The 16,962-nt window shown below is 61.8% G+C and overlaps 2 protein-coding genes across 2 annotated transcripts; both read left to right on the top strand.

Moving 5' to 3' along the window:
* The first annotated feature begins 38 nt into the window (after positions 1–38).
* SLC5A5 (solute carrier family 5 member 5) lies at positions 39–5,003 on the top strand. The gene is made up of 15 exons (XM_074851515.1): positions 39–280; positions 368–433; positions 749–800; positions 934–1,001; positions 1,084–1,238; positions 1,330–1,470; positions 2,058–2,187; positions 2,345–2,433; positions 2,572–2,684; positions 2,917–2,987; positions 3,299–3,385; positions 3,485–3,690; positions 4,093–4,196; positions 4,273–4,501; positions 4,796–5,003. The coding sequence occupies exons 1-15, from the start codon at positions 83–85 to the stop codon at positions 5,001–5,003; spliced, it is 1,917 nt and encodes a 638-aa protein (XP_074707616.1). The 5' UTR covers positions 39–82.
* Positions 5,004–5,328: 325 nt separating this feature from the next.
* Positions 5,329–16,601, top strand: CCDC124 (coiled-coil domain containing 124). The gene is made up of 5 exons (XM_074851852.1): positions 5,329–5,449; positions 6,776–6,947; positions 13,817–14,003; positions 14,346–14,460; positions 14,752–16,601. The coding sequence occupies exons 2-5, from the start codon at positions 6,789–6,791 to the stop codon at positions 14,954–14,956; spliced, it is 666 nt and encodes a 221-aa protein (XP_074707953.1). The 5' UTR covers positions 5,329–5,449; positions 6,776–6,788; the 3' UTR covers positions 14,957–16,601.
* The last annotated feature ends 361 nt before the right edge of the window (positions 16,602–16,962 follow it).

Genomic DNA, 16,962 nt, shown 5'->3' with positions numbered 1-16,962 from the left:
CTCCACCGGCATCGGGCTCTTCCACGGCCTCGCCAAAGGCGGCCAGAAAACCTCGGAGGATTTTTTCACGGGGGGACGACGGATGTCAGCGCTGCCGGTGGGGCTCTCGCTCTCGGCCAGCTTCATGTCAGCCATCCAGGTGCTGGGGGTGCCGGCGGAGGCGTATCGCTACGGAGCCAAATTCCTCTGGATGTGCCTGGGGCAGCTGCTCAACACACTCCTCACCGCCCAGCTCTTCCTCCCCGTCTTCTACCGCCTGGGGCTCACCAGCACCTACGAGGTGGGCACCACGGGGATGGGGGGAGCAGCCCCCAGGGCGCCCCAATGCCGGGGTGGCCCCGACACGCTCCCTTGTCCTTGTCCCCAGTACCTGGAGCGGCGGTTCAGCAGGAGCGTCCGGCTGTGCGGGACGCTGCAGTATGTGGTGGCCACGGTGCGTGTCCGCGGCGCCGGGGTGGGATGGAGACGGTGGGGACGTGACACGCAGTGGGGGGGTTTGGATCCGGCTGCGCCGCCGCTGCCCTGAGCCCCCCCGTGAAGTGTCCTCGTTCCCGTGCTCGTGTTTTCCGTGACTCAAAGCAAATAGCGCCCGGCAGGAGCCCTGTTTGGAATGAAAACCCCAGTGTTTTCCCAGCGCCGGGTTTGGGCGGCACCGTCACGTTTTGGCCCCGTGGGCGCAGCCGTCACCTGCCCGGCGCTCGCGGGGACGGTGGGACGGGGCACTGACACCCCCCCCCCCTTCCCACAGATGCTCTACACCGGGATCGTCATCTACGCCCCCGCCCTGATCCTCAACCAAGGTGCGGGGGGGAAGCGGGGGCTGCTCCCCATCGTGTCCCCGTCCCTGCGTTGGGGACATCTCAGCCCTGTCCCACCCCCGGAGTGTCGTTTGCACCCCAGGGCTCCCCTCAGCACCTTCCCTTCCCCCCTCAGTGACCGGGCTGGACATCTGGGCGTCCCTGCTCTCCACTGGCGCCATCTGCACCTTCTACACCACCATAGTGAGTGAGGGGGGGGAGCAGGGGGGGGTCCTGGGGGTCCCTGGGTGTCCCTGGCGCTCACCCTCGGCTCTGTCTGGCGCAGGGCGGGATGAAGGCCGTCATCTGGACCGACGTCTTCCAGGTCTTGGTGATGCTCTCCGGCTTCATCGCCGTCATCATCCGGGGGGTGCTGCTGGTGGGGGGTCCCGCCAGGGTGCTGGGCATCGCCGCCAACGGCTCCAGGGTGAACTTTGGCGAGTGAGTCCCCCCCCGATCCCCACTCCCCCTGCCCCGGGGTGCTGGGGGGGGTCAGTGCCGGCCCCAGCTCACCCCCCGCCGCTGTGCCCAGCTTTAACCCGGACCCGCGGAGCCGGTACACGGTGTGGACGTTCCTGCTGGGCGGCACGCTGGTCTGGCTCTCCATGTACGGAGTCAACCAGGCCCAGGTCCAGCGCTACGTGGCCTGCAGGAGCGAGAGGGAGGCCAGGATGTGAGTCCATGGGGCCACCAAGATCCTGGGACGGTTCCTGGGGGCGAGGGGCTGCGAGGGGCCAGGGGCGGGGGGGAAGGGGGCTTCACACCAGCCTGTGCCCTGTGGGGAGCCCAGTGCCTGCACCCCCGCATGGCCCCTGCACCCTGCACAGACTCCGCGTGGACCCTACACAGACCCCGCACCCTTGCACGGACCCTGCAGCCCTGCACGGCCCCTTGTACCTTTGCACGGACCTTGCACCCTTGCACAGACCCTGCATGAACCCTGCACCCTTGCATGGCCCCTGCATGGAGCCTGCACCCCTGCACGGACCTTGCACCCCAACACAGGCCCTGCATGAACCCTGCACCCCTGCATGAACCCAGCACCCCAACACGGACCCAGCACAGACCCTGCACCCCTACACTGACCCTGCACCCCTGCATGGACCCAGCACCCCAACACAGACCCTGCACTCCTGCATGGCCCCTGCACCCTTTCATGGCCCCTGCACCCCTACACAGACCCCGCCCCCCCCCCGCATGGCCCCTGCACCCTGCGGGGCCCCTGCTCAGCGACGCGTTCTCCCCCCCCCGCGCTTGCAGGGCGCTGCTGGTGAACCAAGTGGGGCTGTTTTGCGTCGTCTCCAGCGCCGTGGGCTGCGGGCTGGTGATGTTTGCGCTGTACAAGGACTGCGACCCCCTCCTCGCCGGCTACATCTCGGCCCCCGACCAGGTACCGGCCCCCCCTCACCACCCCCAGCTCTGTCCTCTCCAGCCCCAAACCGAGGGCAGCGAGAGGGGCCCTGGGTGCCCGTCTCAGCCCCGCTGCAGGGGCTGGCGCCCCCCGGGGTCCTGCCCCCCGCTGCAGCCGTGTCCCCCCCCCCCCGCAGTACATGCCCTACCTGGTCCTTGACATCTTCGAGACATCCCCGGGGGTGCCGGGGCTGTTCCTGGCCTGTGCCTACAGCGGGACCCTCAGGTGAGGACGGGGCCCCCCCTCGCCCCAAGGGGACCCCAAACCTCCTCGTGGAAGGGGGCTTCAGCCCCCCCACCCCCCCCCGCCCCACCGCAGGCTGCCGGTGTCGGGGCTGAGCGCTGCCGCCTGCCCGCGCCGCAGCACGGCCTCCACCAGCATCAACGCCATGGCGGCCGTCACCGTCGAGGACCTCGTCAAGCTGCGGCTGCCCACGCTGTCACCGCGGAGGCTGACCCTGATCTCCAAGGGACTGTGTGAGTGGGCACGGGAGCCGTGCCGGGCCATGCCGGGCCGTGCTGTGCCATGCCGTACTGCACTGAGCTGTGCCGTGCCGTGCCAGGCCATGCTGTGCCATGCCACACTGCACCGTGCTGTGCCATGCCGTGCCGTGCCATGCCATGCTGTGCCGTGCCGTGCCGTGCCGTGCCATGCCATGCCACACTGCACCGCCCCGTGCCGTGCTGACCCTCTCCGGTCTCCCCGCAGCGCTCATCTACGGCACCTCGTGCATCACAGTGGCGGCTCTGGCCTCACTGCTGGGCGGCGGCGTGCTGCAGGTGAGCCGCGCCGCACCGGGCCAGATCTGCCGTGGGGTCAAGGTGACCCCGCTGCCCCCCCGCACCCCACCCCCCACTCCCCGCCCTGTTGCCCACCGGCGCTGCTTGGCCAAGCGGGACCCGGCCACGCACCGCTGGCTGCCGGAGAGCCCTCGAGCCGCCCGGGCTGCCGGGAGGTCTGGGGCAGAGCCAAGCACCCTCCTCCTCCTCCTCATCTGAGCCTCCTGAGCCCCCACAACCCCCGGAGCCCCCCAAACCCCCCGGGCCCCCAAGTCGGGGCGTTGGGCCAGAGCTCTGCGTCCCCCTTCCAGGGCTCCTTCACCGTCATGGGGGTGATCAGCGGCCCGCTGCTGGGGGCCTTCGTCCTGGGCATGTTCCTGCCGATGTGCAGCACGGCCGTGAGTCCCGGGGAGGGGATTTGGGGAGGGGGGGTTCGGGGGTCCCGCCGCAGCCTGCTCCCCCCGGGCTGTGCGGACCCCTCCTCTCCCCCACCACAGGGTGTGCTGGGGGGCCTGGGCACTGGCTTCGTCCTCTCCTTCTGGGTGGCCGTGGGGGGCACCCTGTACCCCCCCAGCGCGGCCGCCATGGGGGTGCTGCCCGCCTCCGCAGCGCTCTGCCCGCTCCACAACCGCACCGCCGGCGCCAACCGCACCGTCCCGCTGGGACCCCTGAGCCCCCGCCAGGACCCCCCCGCGCCGGCACGGTGAGGGAGGGGACGGCCCGGGGAGGGGGGGCGGGGGTGGCAGCTGGGGGGGTCCAGGGAGCACGGGTGGGTTGCTGTGATGTCACACGGTTTGCTTCGGTCACTGTGATGTCACAGCACTGTCCCTGTTCCTTCTGATGTCACAGCACTGTCCTTGCTCACTGTGATGTCACACCACTGTCCCTGTCCCTTGTGACATCACAGCACTTTCCTCATTCCTTGTGACATGACACCGCTCTCCTCGCTGTGATGTCGCCTGTTCCTTGCGGCGTCACACCGCTGTCCTTGTTCCCTGGGATGTTGTAGCACTTTCTCTGTTTCTTGTGACGTCACACGGCTGTCCCTGATCACTGTGACGTCACACTGCTGTCCCTGCCGGTCCCTGACCCCCTCCCCTCGCAGGCCAGCCATCGTGGGGGACTTCTACGCCATCTCCTACCTGTACTACGGGGCGCTGGGGACCCTCACCACGGTGGTGGCGGGGGTCCTGCTCAGCTCCCTGCCAGGTGAGGCTGGGGACCAGGCAGGGGGGTGTCCCCACCCCCCCCACAGCCCCTCCCCATGTCCCCCCTTTTCCATCAGGGCCGACCAAGCGGAGGCGGCTGCCCCCGGGCGTGCTGTGGTGGGACATCGTGAAGCAGACGTCCTCGGTGTCCCCCACGGGTGCCAAGGCCCCCGGGGAAGAGCCCCTGGGCAAGGCTGAAGCCCCCCCCCAGGCGCTGGTGGTGAGGCTGGATGGGGAGGGCGGCCCCCCCCGGGGCCCCCCCGAGCCCGCCACCGCCACCGACCTGCTGCTGCAGGAGACCCACGTGTAGGGTGCTGGGGGGGGATGGGGCACATGGGTGGCCCATGGGACAGCGGGATGGGGTGGGGGGTGCATGTCCCTGTCCCGGGGTCCCCAATAAAGGACGAGCTGTTCCCCGGGAGGAGCCTGTCTGTGGGGGGGCTGCGGGGGGGACGGCTGCCCACCCCTCTGGTGACATCGCTGGGCTTGGGGGGGGTCACACCAGGGTGGGGGGACATGGGGGGGCAGGTCCTGCCCTGATAAGCCCCGTCCACCTTGGTGACAATGGGCCCCACCCTGCTAAGCTGCACCCCATCCCAGCCTGATAACAATGGGTGCTAAACCTCACCCAGGTGACAATGGGCCCCACCCAGGTGACAATGGGCCCCACCCAGGTGACAATGGGCCCCGTCCTGTTAAACCCAGCTCCACCCGGGTGACAATGGGCCCCGCCCTGCTAGGCCCCGCCCATCAAGTGCCATCCCCATCCTTTAACAATGGGCCCCGCCCTGATAAAGCCTCCAGGTGACAATAGCCCCCGCCCTGTTAAGCCCCGCCCACCGAGGTGACAAAGGGCCCCGCCCTGTCAAGCTCCACCCACTCAGAGCGATTGGCCCCGCCCACAGCCGCCGCAGGAGCCGCTCGCCCGTGCCGCCAACTCGTGGGGCGCCGCCATCTTTGTGCCGGGCAGAGGAGGCGGCGGCGGTGGGCAGAGGGCGGGCTCTCCCCGGCCTTCCCGCCGCGCTGCGGGCGCTACCGTGGGCGGGAGCTTCCGTCCGACCCGCCGCTCCCCGCCGCCACCGGGGCCCGGCGCCGCGGCGTGGGCAGAGCCGGGCGTGCCCTCAGCAAAGATGGCGGCGGCGGGATGCGCGCCTGACGGGCCGCCGGCGCCGCTCGCCCCGCCCCTCCCGCGGGAGCGACGGCCGCGCAGCGGTGACGCGCAACGTGCGCGACGGCCGGAGCGGCGGGGACCGGGTAGGAGCGGGCCCGAGCGGCGGGTCCAGGCCTCGGGCTCGGCCTGAGGGGAGGGGCCGGGCCGGGGGTGCGGAGGGGAGCCGGGGGAGAGGAGAAGGGCTGGGGGGGACGGGGCGGGGAGGCCTGGGGGGTTTCGAGGGGAGGGAGAAGGGCTGGGGAGGGGCAGGCCTGGGCCCTGGGGGAGGGCAGGGGGCGGGGAGGGGGCTGAGGGGAGAAGCCGGGGATTTGGGGAGGGGTCGGAGGGGGAAAACTGTCCCTCTCCTGAGCCAACGGGGGAGGGCAGCTGCGGGGGGGGCTCTGCCGGGGGAGGGGAGGGCCGGGGGGGGGGGGTGTCTGTGGGGCCCCAAGGCGAAGTGGGGTGCTGGGAGCGCCGGGACCTACTTACCCTGCCCAGGGGAGGCGTTCGCCCTGGGCAGGGGCCAGCCGGGCAGCTCGGGGCTGGGCCCTCATGGCTGTAGGAGCAGCCCCGGGGGTGGGGGAGGCTTCCCGTGCTGTCCCGCAGCCCTGCCCCGGGACCCAGCCCTGATCGTGCTCCTCAAGAAGGCTCAGAGCACGGACTGGGGACAAGAAAGGATTTAATCCAGCCCAGACTTTGAAAGGCTTGGCACTCGAGTAGCTGGCCCTAAACAGCAGCCCTTCTCTCTTGTTTCGTGTTTAGCAAATAGTTATTTGCCATTAAAAGGAAAGATTTACGACACCGAACGTGGTGTCTGCACGGGCAGTGTGCTAAGAAGGGCCTTTCGTAGAGTTAATTTTCTGGCTCCCGTGGTGCCTGGCTTTTAGGATTTTTCCTACCCTGACGATGTAGGGGTAATTAATACGGCACATCTGCGTGGTCATTTATCCAAGTTAAATGGGGCCACAGGGTGCTGTTTCTGTACAGCCAGAGGGTGCGATACAGCGTTTGTGCTGCTTCATCCTGCTCTGCTGGCAGCAGTGAATTCCCCTTGGAGCCCGGCGGTGCAGAATGAAAGCACCCAGTTTCCTTTTGAGTCAGCAGCAGGGAGTGTTTTGTCTTGCAGAGCTGTGGCGCTTTTTGACTCGGTACCAGGAACCCAGCAGCTCGATTTGTCGTGTTGTTGCAGCGCAATAAACAGGCGGGAGGGACTGGCCCCCGCTGAGCATCTGGGGCGGAGTGAGCAGAGTTCCTCCTGGGCGAGCTGGGAGATTGCTAGATCTGTCCTGCCCAGGATCTTGAAATGGTGTGAGGCGACAAGAAAAGGGGGTTTTCATGGTGTGAACTCCAGCTGTTCCTGCTTCCCAGGGTGATGGTGAGCCCGAAATCCTGGGCAGGACAAGGATCTGAACCTCTTTTCTTCTCCACAGAGCACCTTGAGTGATGCCCAAGAAGTTCCAAGGTGAAAACACCAAGTCGGCTGCTGCCCGTGCGAGGAAAGCTGAGGCCAAGGCAGCAGCCGATGCCAAACGTCAGCAGGAGCTGGAAGATGCCTACTGGAAGGATGAAGACAAACACGTGATGAGGAAGGAACAAAGGAAGGTGAATGGCTAGTCAGGTAGCAGGGTGGCTTCTAGCTGGTCCTCTGCTAAGCCCGTGAGACCCAGGCGTGCTCAGAAAGGGGGGCTTCTCCTCTGTCCCCCAGCTGTAGCTGTCTCTGCATGTTGTCTCAGGCAGAAGAGCTGGAACTAGTGGCTTCTCTGGGAGCTAAAAGAAGCTGAGTGTGGGAGTAAGTGTAAGCTTTGATGTGTAATTCGGAAATCTGGTGGATCTTCGAGCTGACTTCCTGAGGGAGGCAGTAAAAGCTTTATTGCTGGAATCATTTAAAACTGAATTAAGTAAAACATCAGGAACTCTGCTGCAGAGCTTGATTTTTGACCAAGCAGTTCTTTAGCTTTTCTCCCTTTCTTTGTTCTTTTCTTTGATTTTTGTAGAAGGAAAAAGAAATCAGCAGGGTTCAGGATTAAAGAGCTTTTTTTTTTCTTCTCCTCCCTAACTTGGTGTGCCCTACATCAGGACGCGTCTCTCAAGAGATTTGAGTTTGCTCTTACCAGCTTGCTCTGCCCTGGGTACCTGTTTGCTTTGGTGTTTGATAAACAGAGCACTTCAGTGCTCGTTTCTGGGTTATTTGGTTTTTAACATCGTCCTGCATCAGCGTTAGAGAAATCTACCTTCTGGTTTTGTGGATTTTTCTAGAAGTTGTTGGTGATAACTTAGGTGCCTCTTCTGAAATGATTTCTTTACCTTTGTGCATACAGGCGGGGCTTCTGTTGGTGACATAAACGGGATTTATGGGGTTACTGGGTTTGTGCTGCTCTGAATTTGGTGCTTCCTGCACTTGGAGTGTTGGTACTCGAGCGCAGTGGCCGGGCAGGCAGGGAGCCAGCGCGTCCCCGTGACCTCGGTAGCTGCGTGCTCTGTACATCTGCATGAGTTCACCCCTAATATGTGTCTTGACGTTTGGAATGTGGAGCCCTGTGTGCTGTTCCCCCACACAATCCTGTAATGCTGCCTAATTACTTCCTGGAACAAGGACTTATTATTGCTCTACTTAAGACTTGGCCAGCAGTGACCTGTTTGACTGGGCTTCCAAAACAGCCTCCTGCAGGTGGAGGGGCTTGGGAGCTGTGTCGTGAGCTGGGATGGCTAACTGGAAAACCAGGGGCCGCCCCAGAGCCTCAGACTGGGTTTTAGAGAAACCACTGCAGCAGTTTCAGCACCTCAGCCGTCCCCTCTCCCCGCGTCAGCGTAGCCGTAGTCTCTAGGCCCAAATTTCACCTCAACGCCGCGTTTTAGTGCGTTTGCTTCCCACAAAGGCCCCTGGGGATGTGCAGCCCCACGGCTGAGCTGTCCTGCCAGCAAGGCTGAGTCTAACTGTACCTGCACAGGGGCTCTTCCTGCTGCAGGAGCCTCGTGCAGGCGCTGCCACAACCTAAGCAAAGGCTGGGGCTTTGGGGAGGTGGGCGAGTGGCCAGCAGACAGGAATGAGTGGGTTTGCTGGGGGGAAAATAAATCGGTGAAACCTTCCTCAGCTGCTTCTCCAGGCTGGAATATCCCCACGGAGGGTGGAAGGAGCTGCCTGTGCCCCAGCGCATCCCAGCAGGGAAGGAATGTGTGACTCATGTTGTAAATGACTTTCCATCCTCATCCTAGAGAGGACAGAAACCAAACTGTTCACAGGAGTCAAACTTCCCCGCAGAAGTAGCTGTTCCGCGGGTGGTGCTGGCATGGAAATAGCGCTGCTGGCCACGGCCATATGCTGCGGGAGGGACTCGTGTCGCTCTCGGCGACAGCACCCGGAGGAGGGGATGGCGGTGTGTGGAGGAGGATGCTCTCAGCACCTCGCAGGCAGCACTGAGCAGCTTTTTCCAGCTTTTCCCCAGCTCTCCGGGCGATGGCAGTAACGCATTAACGCTGCCGCAGCGCACCCGTGCAGCGCCTCTGAATTCCTGCGCCTCCAGCAGGCACCAGGGCCTGAAAGCCTCGGGGATGTGCCGAGACCAAACCCCGTGCACCCCTTCCCCCCCACGGATGACCACTGGAGCCTCGGTGGAATAAAGGAGAGCGCAGAGCTCGGTTTGTGTGGCGGGGTTGGCGGCTCTGCGTGGCAAGCCGGTGGCCTCGCTGGCAGCGGTGCGCCTCAGCATTAATACTTGGGTGTAGGGAAGCTTAATGTTGGAAACGCAGTGCCTGCTGCTGTGAGATTCGCTGTCCCCACACGACTGTCCTGTTGTTTGCTGCGTTTTGGGGGTTCTTTAAACCCACCGCCCCCTGCTCTGAGAGCAACCGTCCTCTGCTCGCAGAGGATGACGCTCGTTTGGGGGCTCTGTGATGCATAAAGGAACATCTGAGCTAATCTCACCAGCCTGCGATGTGTGTGTCCCTCCCCTGGCACTTCAGCACAAGTCACAGCTTGTTACCTTCCCTGGAGAGCTGGAAAGCACAAAATCTGCGTCCTTCTGGCTGGAAGGCTCGGGGTTTTACCTAGGTAACTGCTTTTCTTTTCAAATTCAGGTGTTTTCATCCTTTCCGTCCCTTCCCACTCTTCCTGGGCAAGGTTAGGCTGCAGCTCAAAGCCCGGCACTCCTCGTCAGCCCCGTCACGGCGGGGTTTTCTCCGTGCAATTAGCTGAAGTGTGTCTGGTGGTGGAACAGCTACGGACGTGCCTGTGTCCTGGGTGAAGCTGCGGGCAGGCTCCAAGGGTGACAAACCGCTCAGTCTGCTGGAGCCTCACGGGGAGAAAGGACCGGTGGAGTAGCTGGCGAGGGCAGAGGTCCTGCAGACAGTCAGACCTTCTTCTCTCTGCTGACCTTGGGGTTAGCCTGTGGGCACGCACAGGAAGGTCTCACTGGCCACCAGAGCCGTGGTGGCCGCTGGAAGGACTCAGCCAAATTCCCAGTCTCCTTCCCAAACTCCTGCTGGGGCTGTCTGGCCGAGGGAGGCCAAGCCCTTCTCCCCGTGCAGGCTGTGTTTGGCCTGGGCTCTGTTTGCCGAGCGCCCGTGTGCCAGGAAAGTGATTCCTCCTTGTTCAGCGGCGGCTCAAAAGCCTTTTGCCCATTTCTCTCTGCCCAGCGGGGTCGTGGCGTCAGCAGCCCCGTCCTGCAGAGGCCTCTGGTCTCTCCCGCGGCTTCGCCCGGTGCCCTCGGTGGGACGGCGAAGGGAGAGCGCGCGGGTGACGTGGGAGCGGGGAGACTTTTTGTACTCGTGTCTGCAGGGTCTGGGGAAAGATTCGCGTTCAGCGCAGGGCGGGTGCTTGTGCTGGAAGAGCGCAGATGGTGCACGAGGGAGCCGTGACTCTTTTGGTGCGAGTTTTCTGCCTTTCTTGTTCCCGTTAGCCGCGGTCACGGGGTGTGGGCTGGCAGGCTGGTGTACCGACGTCCCAGCTGCGGTGCTAGCGCAGACAGGCGAGCAGTGACTTTCTCTCCCCCCCTCTCCTCTGATTCAGCGTGGAATTACTCAGCCCTGAGCACCAGCTTTTATTCAGATAAAACGCGAGACAGGTCAAATGACTCTTCTTCCCTCTTCGGAGGACGTCTGCGTGGTACCAGGTACGCAATGCTGAAATCCGATGGCTTGAATGAGCAATGCAGGGGCGAGAGATGTAGCAGAGAGACACCTGACAGCACCAGGCTGAGCTTTAGACCCTAAACCCAGCTTTCTCAGGCTCCAGTATCCCGCCACTGTTTGCTCTGGCTCTGGTAGGCAGCAGAAGGGGTGTGCTTGACCCCGTCTCAAATACCTCAGAGCACTTAGACGTGCTCCAGGTCGGTTATGCCCCGCTTGCTTTCTGACTGCGTCATTTTTTTTGCATCCGTTTGCCCTTCTGCCGCGCGAGAAGCGACGCGCTTCGCCGGGCGGGCAGCACGCCCCAGCCTTCCTCGGGGCCTCGCGCGAAGAGGTTGATTGGGAGCGCTGCTGCTTCAACTGACCGCTTCCTCGCCAGGCCGCGTGCGTGGGACCTTGTTCTCCTCCTGTCTAGCAGGTGGGAAGCTGTTCTGAAAGCTAATTAATTGTTCCTTGCTCACGCAGTTCTCCGCAAGGCTGGAAACTCACATTTTAACACCCAAAGCCTTGGGAATCGAAGTGTCCAGCTAAAGGCAGCTCACCCACCGCTCCTCCCCAGGCCCTGCGGAGTGTGGCAATATTGAGGGTGAACGTTATTCACTGCCAGTTTTCTAACAGTGGTACGTTTCACTTAGACAAATCCCAGCCTCCCTTTCATCAGGACATTTAAGCTGCTTCATAAAGGATGATTTGGTTTGGCCCAACCTGAGAAAAGTCTTCAAAAATGAAGCTTCAGGCCCTTTGGGATTCAGGATTGGCCCCGAGCTCCTGCTTCTGAGCACCGTGCGAGGTGCGGAGCAGACCTGGACGTGACGGGCTGCTGGGGGAAACCTGAGCACGTCGATTTTGCAGGTCTTGTGACAAATTAGTAACGGTGCCAGCTTATTTACTTTCCGCAAATAGAAACTCAATTGTAAATGCCAGAGCAGGGAGTAGCTCACCCCAGCAGCTGGGGGAGAGGAGTAGCTGGGGGTCCCCTGCAGCACGGGAGGAAGGCTCCGCGCCCCGCTTGTGCCTCTGTTTCCCCATCGCAAAGTGGATGTGTCCTCTTTGAAGAGTTGTGTTTGAAAGGAGCTCGCAGCAGCAGAGCATTATCCTTGAATTTCTGCTCTGTCAGACGGGTTGTCGTCCCAGCTGGGGCTGCGTGATGTGAGGCGGGCTGCTGAGCTGGCTGCCTTGGAGGACAGTTCCCTTCCTGTAATAAGCAGGGGTAAAAGACAATCTTCTCGAGCTATAAATAACATTTCTGTTCTGAAACATCTTGCTCCCTTCCCTGAGGTCATTAGTACTTGTGTATCCACTCCTTATCAGTCTCCTGGATTAGTGAAGCCGCAGCCACGCCTGCGGCCTTGCCCAGGCGCTCTCCGTGCCAGCGCCTTCTCGGGGTTCCCTGTTCAGTCACCCCCAAGCTTCAGAGCTGGGACGGGCAGTGTGGGGACAGTTGCTTTGCACCAGCCCGTGGGCTGAGCACGATACCAGCGCCCTGAATACGCAGCGCTGCTTCTCTCGCTGCTTTACATCTAATTAAATGTCTTGCTCTCCGCGACTGCTGGACCTGCAGTGATTTCCATGGCCCTAATGCTGTTTTAGCATTAATCTCTCCAGTTTTGGGGTTTCTCCTGCGTTCTTCCTTACAACTGCCTGCTGCTCGGTGGTCGAGCCGGAGATCCCATCTGGAGCTGGAGCTGTCCTGCACTGAGTGAGGGTGGGCAAAGCCCCTGTGGCTGCTCTCGCTCAGGTATATCCCTGTGAATAAATTTTTAGGGGGGTAAGAGTGCCTCCCCCCTCCTCTCGTGACACCCTTCCCCTTCCAGGAGTGGCCAAAATCCCTCCTAATCAGGGAGAGTGAGTACATTTGTTTACTCAGCCTTTACTAGAAGAGGGAGAGGCCTGACAGGAAAGCAGCAGGCAGGGAAAGCCGGTGGCTGAAATCAGTGAGTTTGCACGTTGAACTCGTGCGCGGTCGCTTGCCGGGGCGTCGTGTCTCGGGGCGCTGGCACCGAGCGCTCGGTGAGCAAGGGTGTGAAGGCTGCCAGCTGTGAGAAAGGCTTCAGCCCTCTGATGGCTTTTTTCCCATCCTTGGCCCCAGCTGCTCAGACTGGAGCTAGGTGAGGCTTCCCTTTTCCTTCCCTTTTCCTTCCCTTTTCCTTCCCTTTTCCTTCCCTTTTCCTTCCCTTTTCCTTCCCTTTTCCTTCCCTTTTCCTTCCCTTTTCCTTCCCTTTTCCTTCCCTTTTCCTTCCCTTTTCCTTCCCTTTTCCTTCCCTTTTCCTTCCCGCGCCTGACAGAAGCAGCAGCAGCCCGAGGGTGTGTTTTGATTCAGCATTTGTGGGCTTTGTTTCTGTGTTTTGATGAGTTTTTCTTTAAACTCTGAGCTGTGGAGCAACTTCCGTTTTTTTTATTTAATAGACTCTCAAACCGCAGCCTTGCTCACCGAACTGGGCCCTACCCCAACGCTCCTACTCCTTAAGGACGGAGGAAGACGGGCAGTTGCGTTGCTGCTGGGCTGGTTTCGCCGCGCAGCTGCCTTCGAGTAAACCCGTCCCATTAAGGCTCGATCAGTTCCTTGTGCCAGCCCTGTGAATAATGGATGAGAGCCGTAATTAAGTGGCCATGTAACTAACCTAAATACAAAATGCTTTGCAGCATGTGACGCTGCCCCAAAGAGAGATGTTTGCTTGTTGTTCCTTTCTTTCTGCCAGACCTTACAGGCTTGGGGAGAGGAGGGAAAAAACTCGAAGCCAAAGTGCTGAAAGGCCCCAAGGGCCTGTTGCGTGATCTTGTCACCCTCTTCCCTGAGCCTCGGAGGGCAAAGTGGCTCTTAAACCCCTTCTGGAGCATTTTAAAATTGCCACAAGAGCTGCGTTGCTTGTTGAATTTGGTCTAATCACCTGTCCCAGCTCTTAGGAAGAGCGTGAGCCAGGCCTGAGGACAAATTCAGCCTCTTGACTGGCTTGTCTCAGACAACCGCTGAACTTTCAACCTCCGACCACTTATTAAAATTAAAGTGGAAAAACTTAATCTGATTGTCAGCAGTCCTGGCTGGTACCTCCTGCTCCTTCTCAACAGCAGGGTTGTGTTTCACAGCACCGACATCATGGGAAGCCAGCGCGTGGTTGCAGGCGGGGCAGGGACGGACGAGGGAATTATTATTCTGAAGGGACGGACCAGGCCCTTGCTGGAGGTCGGGGGGAACCAGCCAACGTCCCTTCTGATCAGGTGGTCAGTGCTGCCTTAGCTGCAGAAGTGAGGTGCCTCCTCCTCTTCAAGTGGGGTTCCCTGCTCCTGTGAGGGGTAGTTTGACCCCTCTGCCTAACGATGAAGGTGACCTGGTCCTTCCTCCCTGCCAGGAAGAGAGGGAGAAGCGGCGGCTGGAGCAGCTGGAGCGCAAGAAGGAGCTGCAGCGCCTGCTGGAGGAGGAAGACTCGAAGCTGAAGGGGAAGTCGCCCAAGCAGGTCACTCCGGGCAAAGTCACCAGGGCCCAGATCGAGGAGACGATCAGGAAAGACCAGCAGCAGAAGGAGAATGCGGACGCAGGTTTGGAGGAACCACAGAAAGGCCCTGACAGCCGCGGGGGGCTGGGGAGCGGGAAGGGGGGGCTCTTCCTCTTCCACCTACTGTCGCTGAAGGACAAGGTGTTGGGAAGGGAAGGGCTGCCTGCAGCTCGTTCCCTGCTGCCTGCTTTGCTGTGTCTGCGACCGACACCCAAACGGGGGGGGGGGAAAAAAAAAACCTTGTCACCTTGAGATGGAGAGAGCAGGCAGCTTCTCTCCCAGGACTGGGGCTGAACTCTGAGTTTTCAGAGTGCTTTGGAAAACTCTTCTGAGGGATTTGTGCAGGCTGGATTTGATGTTAACGGCTTTCCCTCTCCCCGTGCAGTGGAGAAGGAGAAGACTCACTTGGAGGTGCCCTTGGAGGAGAACATCAACAGGAGGGTACTGGAGGAAGGATCGGTGGAGGCCAGGACGATTGAGGATGCCATCGCTGCCCTCAGGTACGTGGCCGTGTCGTGGCGGCGCTTTCCTTACAAGAACTTCTTGCAGATCCTCCCTCCCCCAGAACTGGCTGCTTTTTCCACTTTGTGACTTTCTATCTCGACAGCGAGAGCGGGACACGACCCTGCCCTGTTGTTCTGGGGAGAATATTTGAAGTGGGTCGGGGAAGTATCACGGGGTTTTCTGCTTTATCACCCGAGTTACTCTGCGCTGGCGGGGCTCAGAGCGGGGCGAGGGGCCGGTGCCTGCAGGGAGCTGTCTCTGATGTGTCTCTCTCCCAATTCCCTCAGCGTTGCCAACGATCCGGACCGGCACCCCGAGCGCCGGATGAAAGCCGCCTTCACAGCTTTTGAAGAGGTCAATCTGCCCCGCCTGAAGCAAGAGAACCCCAACATGCGCCTGTCCCAGCTCAAGCAGCTCCTCAAGAAGGAGTGGATGAAGTCTCCAGAAAACCCCATGAACCAGAGGCACAAAGCTTACAACAGCCAAAAGTAGAACTAGAGCTGATCGTCCCCCGACCCCGGACAGTGGGCTGGAGCCCTAGGGCTCTGCTCCCCTAAAACCAGGAGACACAAGGAACCTCCTCTCCTTTTGTTTCCCTTCCCTGCCCCCACTTTCTGTCTTTCTCTGTCCTTGGATTTAAGATAAGCACGAGGCCACGGCTGGCCTGGGGACCCCACAGCGTCCCGCCGCCCTCGCTCACGGCCTGTCCCCCCACAAACACACTCACCCCCCCCACCCCCCCAGGCAGCTGGTGCAGAGCGACCCGGACGGACTAACACTACCTTCACGCTTCCCAATTTGGTTATTATCTTCCCCAAAAAGCTCCTGACTCGCTTCCAGACCTTCAGCATGGGCAGTGCTCGCGAGGGGCAGCCTAAGTCCCGAGGTCAGGACGCCCGCGCCGGTTGACACCGTGCGTTAACCCGCTCGCAGCGGGACCTGAGCCCAACTGCCTTCACGCTGCCTCTACCCTCCCTGCATTTTTGCAACCATCACGAGGAAGGCACCTGCCCTCTCTTGCTCCTGTCGCCCTCGGTGCTGGCCTGTCCCCGAAGAGATTCCAGACTGGGATCTGGTGGCCCCGCTGCCGGCCGCCTCCCTCCCCTCGGTCTCGCCCGGCGAGGAGGAACCACACCGGGAGCAGAAGCTCTGTCAGCGCCGCGTTGTGAGGAAGAGAGAAAAATAACCTTCCGTCCTCGAGGAGGAGCGGGAGCAACAACGCAGCACCGCGCGGTTCCCGCCTCGGCCGCGCAGGACACGGCTGCCAGACTTCTCTGAGTGACTTTCCTGGTGGCCTTGCTGGTGGGACAGGAGGGTTCCTGGGGGGGCTGCAGCCCCGCGCCGCCCAAGAACGGCCCCAAGAAGGGAAAACGCTGCTTCTCCCATCGCTTCTTCCCCTGCCTGCTCCCAGGCTCGGGCGAGAAAGTGTCCTGTGGGCCCGTGGAAGGGGACGTGGGACTGTCAGCTCAGCAGCTTCCCCCGCCGCTGGACCGTGGCCGAGCCGCCGCCGCTCCCCTTCGCCCGGAGCCCCGTGGTCCCTCCGCTGGCCCGGGCACAGAGGAATCGGTGAGCTCCCCCGCGAGGGCTGGGCTGGGGAGCCCTAACTCCTCGCCTCTGGGCTTTTCCCTCTCCCCTTTCCCATCTCTTCCCGCTCTCCTTTGGGAGCAAAATTCCCTCCTAAGGTCTAAACCCTTGACCGAGCAGCAGCTCCGTTGCCGTTGGTGCTTTACCTGGGTGTGGAACCGGGGGCTGCCAAACCCAGACCAAAAAAAAAAAAAAAAATCTCGTGGCTGACTTGGCGGCCCGCTGGGGTTTCTTCTGATGGTTTTCTCCCGACTTAGGGCTTCGTCCCCAGGCAGGGAACGGGCAGGGCAGGCAGGGAGGCTTGCGGGAGTCCTCAAGGCTGCGGAAGCATTTGCACTTTGGCGGGGAAGGGCTTTGATGCTGAAGCCGAGGGGCTGCGGCCGTTTCGGGGCTCTCCCCAGCCCTCTCTGCACCCCGCCAGCGTGTCCCCCCCCCTCCCTGCACCCCCAAACCCAGCCGGCAGAGCCAGGGAGGAATGCACCCGGTGTCTCCCCTTTCTGTGAGAAGTTTGTTGTGTTTGAACCCAATTAAAAATTAAAAAAAAAAACCAAAACCCTGACCCTGTTAACTTGTTGAGGGAATAAAGGCTGAGGGTGGAGGGCTCTGGTTTCCGGGGGGGCAGGGGGGGGTGTCTGTTCCCTGAAATGGCTCCTGAAAAATCCTGGAATTTGTTCTGTGGTTCCTGCCTGCCTTGGGGATCTCTTGGAGGATTGGGGGGGGGGGTGGGGGGTGCCTCCCCCCAGCAGGTTGTGGGGCGTGCGTGGCTCGGGCGCGGCGGTGGAGGAGGCTGCAGGCAGCTGCCCTGCCCCTGCCTGCGCTGCCGCGCTCTGAAGCCCACCGGCCGCCTCTCCTGCCTGCGCCCTGCCCGCGCCCTGCCCGCCCCTCCGGGATGCTGAAATAAGGAGCCCACGTGA

This window comes from Strix uralensis, chromosome 27 (assembly GCF_047716275.1).
Source record: "Strix uralensis isolate ZFMK-TIS-50842 chromosome 27, bStrUra1, whole genome shotgun sequence".
In the NCBI taxonomy this organism is placed as follows: Eukaryota; Metazoa; Chordata; class Aves; order Strigiformes; family Strigidae; genus Strix; species Strix uralensis.
This window is presented reverse-complemented; position numbering and strand designations above follow the sequence as displayed.

Coding starts and splice junctions, on each gene's coding strand:
- SLC5A5 (XM_074851515.1), top strand. CDS start 83: ATGTCAGCGCTGCCGGTGGGGCTCTCGCTCTCGGCCAGCTTCATGTCA. Junction 2,434..2,571: donor GCCTACAGCGGGACCCTCAG/GTGAGGACGGGG, acceptor CCCGCGCCGCAG/CACGGCCTCCACCAGCATCA. Junction 3,691..4,092: donor GACCCCCCCGCGCCGGCACG/GTGAGGGAGGGG, acceptor CTCCCCTCGCAG/GCCAGCCATCGTGGGGGACT.
- CCDC124 (XM_074851852.1), top strand. CDS start 6,789: ATGCCCAAGAAGTTCCAAGGTGAAAACACCAAGTCGGCTGCTGCCCGT. Junction 6,948..13,816: donor TGAGGAAGGAACAAAGGAAG/GTGAATGGCTAG, acceptor CCTCCCTGCCAG/GAAGAGAGGGAGAAGCGGCG. Junction 14,004..14,345: donor GAAGGAGAATGCGGACGCAG/GTTTGGAGGAAC, acceptor CTCCCCGTGCAG/TGGAGAAGGAGAAGACTCAC.